The sequence below is a fragment of the Silene latifolia genome, chromosome X, assembly GCF_048544455.1.
Source record: "Silene latifolia isolate original U9 population chromosome X, ASM4854445v1, whole genome shotgun sequence".
Lineage (NCBI taxonomy): Eukaryota > Viridiplantae > Streptophyta > Magnoliopsida > Caryophyllales > Caryophyllaceae > Silene > Silene latifolia.
Genome location: NC_133537.1, coordinates 280,271,562 through 280,273,241, shown reverse-complemented (window position 1 = coordinate 280,273,241; position 1,680 = coordinate 280,271,562). Strand labels below are relative to the sequence as shown.

Genomic DNA, 1,680 nt, shown 5'->3' with positions numbered 1-1,680 from the left:
AAGGGCAATCTGCAATGATACGGAATTTATGACCGACATAAATGCCGTTGTGTGGGATGTCGACCTCGAACCAGACGAATTTGAACAGAACTGGAAAACTGTATTGAGGCACATGGTATGCAAAGCAACCGGTGGTTGAAGTATGTCTTTGCAATCAGACAAAAGTGGATACCCGCATACTTTCGGGATCTGCCTCTAGGTTATTTGTTGCGAACAACCCAGAGATCCGAAAGTTCAAACAGCTACTTCAAGCGGTTTGAAAGCCACTTTGGAACCCTTGTCGAGTTCTGGATGAGGTACAATTCCGCAATAGAGCAGCAAAGGCATACATAAAGGAGGATGGATAATGCCAATGAGCATAGTATGCTCGAGAAAGTAGGGCCGATGAAGGTAGAGATGCATGCCTCCCTTGTCTACACACATCCTATCTTTGCGGACTTTCAGAATGAAGTCAAACATGCGATATGTAGCATGGGGGTCGGGGGATTGACAACAGTAGGGGCAGTGGAGTACCATGACGTTCGTGATGGACTGAAACACAGAAGCTTCCAAGTTGAATTTAACACCAAAACTAAGGAGAGCAAATGTGCATGTAAGCTGTTTGAGAGGCATGGCATTGTCTGTCGGCATATACTGTGGGTGTGGAATGGTAGGAAGGTGCACAGGATACTTGAGCCTTATGTCCTTGCTCGATGGACAAAGAAATCCTACAGGCCAATTGTCCGAGATGAAAATGTAAAGGTTATAGAAGACATTGATGAAGCTGACATCAAGAAAGCTGAGATGTCAAAGGTTTGGTCTGAGATTTATGCAACTGTCGGGGTGATGGACAGTTATGCTACGGTTAAACAGATGAAGCAATCTGCAGAAAAAACCCGACACGGTTCGGGAGAACATCACAGGACCAATTGAACCGAAAACTAAAAACCAGGAAATCGAGGCTCTTTTCGGCATCACAGCTTCAAATGATATTGACCTTCGACCGCCAAACAAGGCCAAGAATAAGGGCAGTGGTAAAAGATTAAGGTCGTCGAAAGAAAAGGCCAAGAGCAAGCCACAAAAGAGGAAGCGAAGATGCGGTAACTGCAAGAAGTGGGTGAACCACAACAGTAGAACTTGTAACCTTCCATTTGCTGAAAGTCCCCCTTCTGATGACAATGATGAAGAAGAATCAAAAACTGAAGAGGTATGAATCTGAACTATTACTCTCCTATTATTCTAATGTTATCCTCTTATTCTACTTTTATTCCCCCCTATTATTCCTGTTACTCGCTATTCTCGCTGTCGTTTGTGTTATTCTATTGCTATTCTGCTATTAATGTGTTGTTATTTTTGAATAGAAAATGGATATTCTTTGTGGAAATGGATAGTGTTCGCAATAACAAAGCAGAGTAGTGCTAAATTTGCTCTAATTGTTATTCTACCGCTATTAATGTTATTCTACCGCTATTCTCGCTATTAATGTAGTCGCTAAATACTAAGCAAACATTGCAGGAATATGAATCAGATGCATGAACTAACAAAGACAAAAGAGACGCAAAAGACAACGGCTACGATGAAGACCTCGCCTAAAAATGTCAAAGACTTTTACTATTTCTCATTGTTTGAATTACATTTTAACCTAAAATGTTTCTTCTAGATAATAAAGTGAGACATACATTATATGAGAATTAATACTAG

At 41.1% G+C, this 1,680-nt stretch overlaps 1 protein-coding gene across 1 annotated transcript; it reads left to right on the top strand.

Annotated features, from left to right (window-relative positions):
• The first annotated feature begins 339 nt into the window (after positions 1 to 339).
• Positions 340 to 912, top strand: LOC141620190 (protein FAR1-RELATED SEQUENCE 5-like). Its single transcript, XM_074437124.1, has one exon. The coding sequence runs from the start codon at positions 340 to 342 to the stop codon at positions 910 to 912; it is 573 nt and encodes a 190-aa protein (XP_074293225.1).
• Positions 913 to 1,680: the final 768 nt, after the last annotated feature.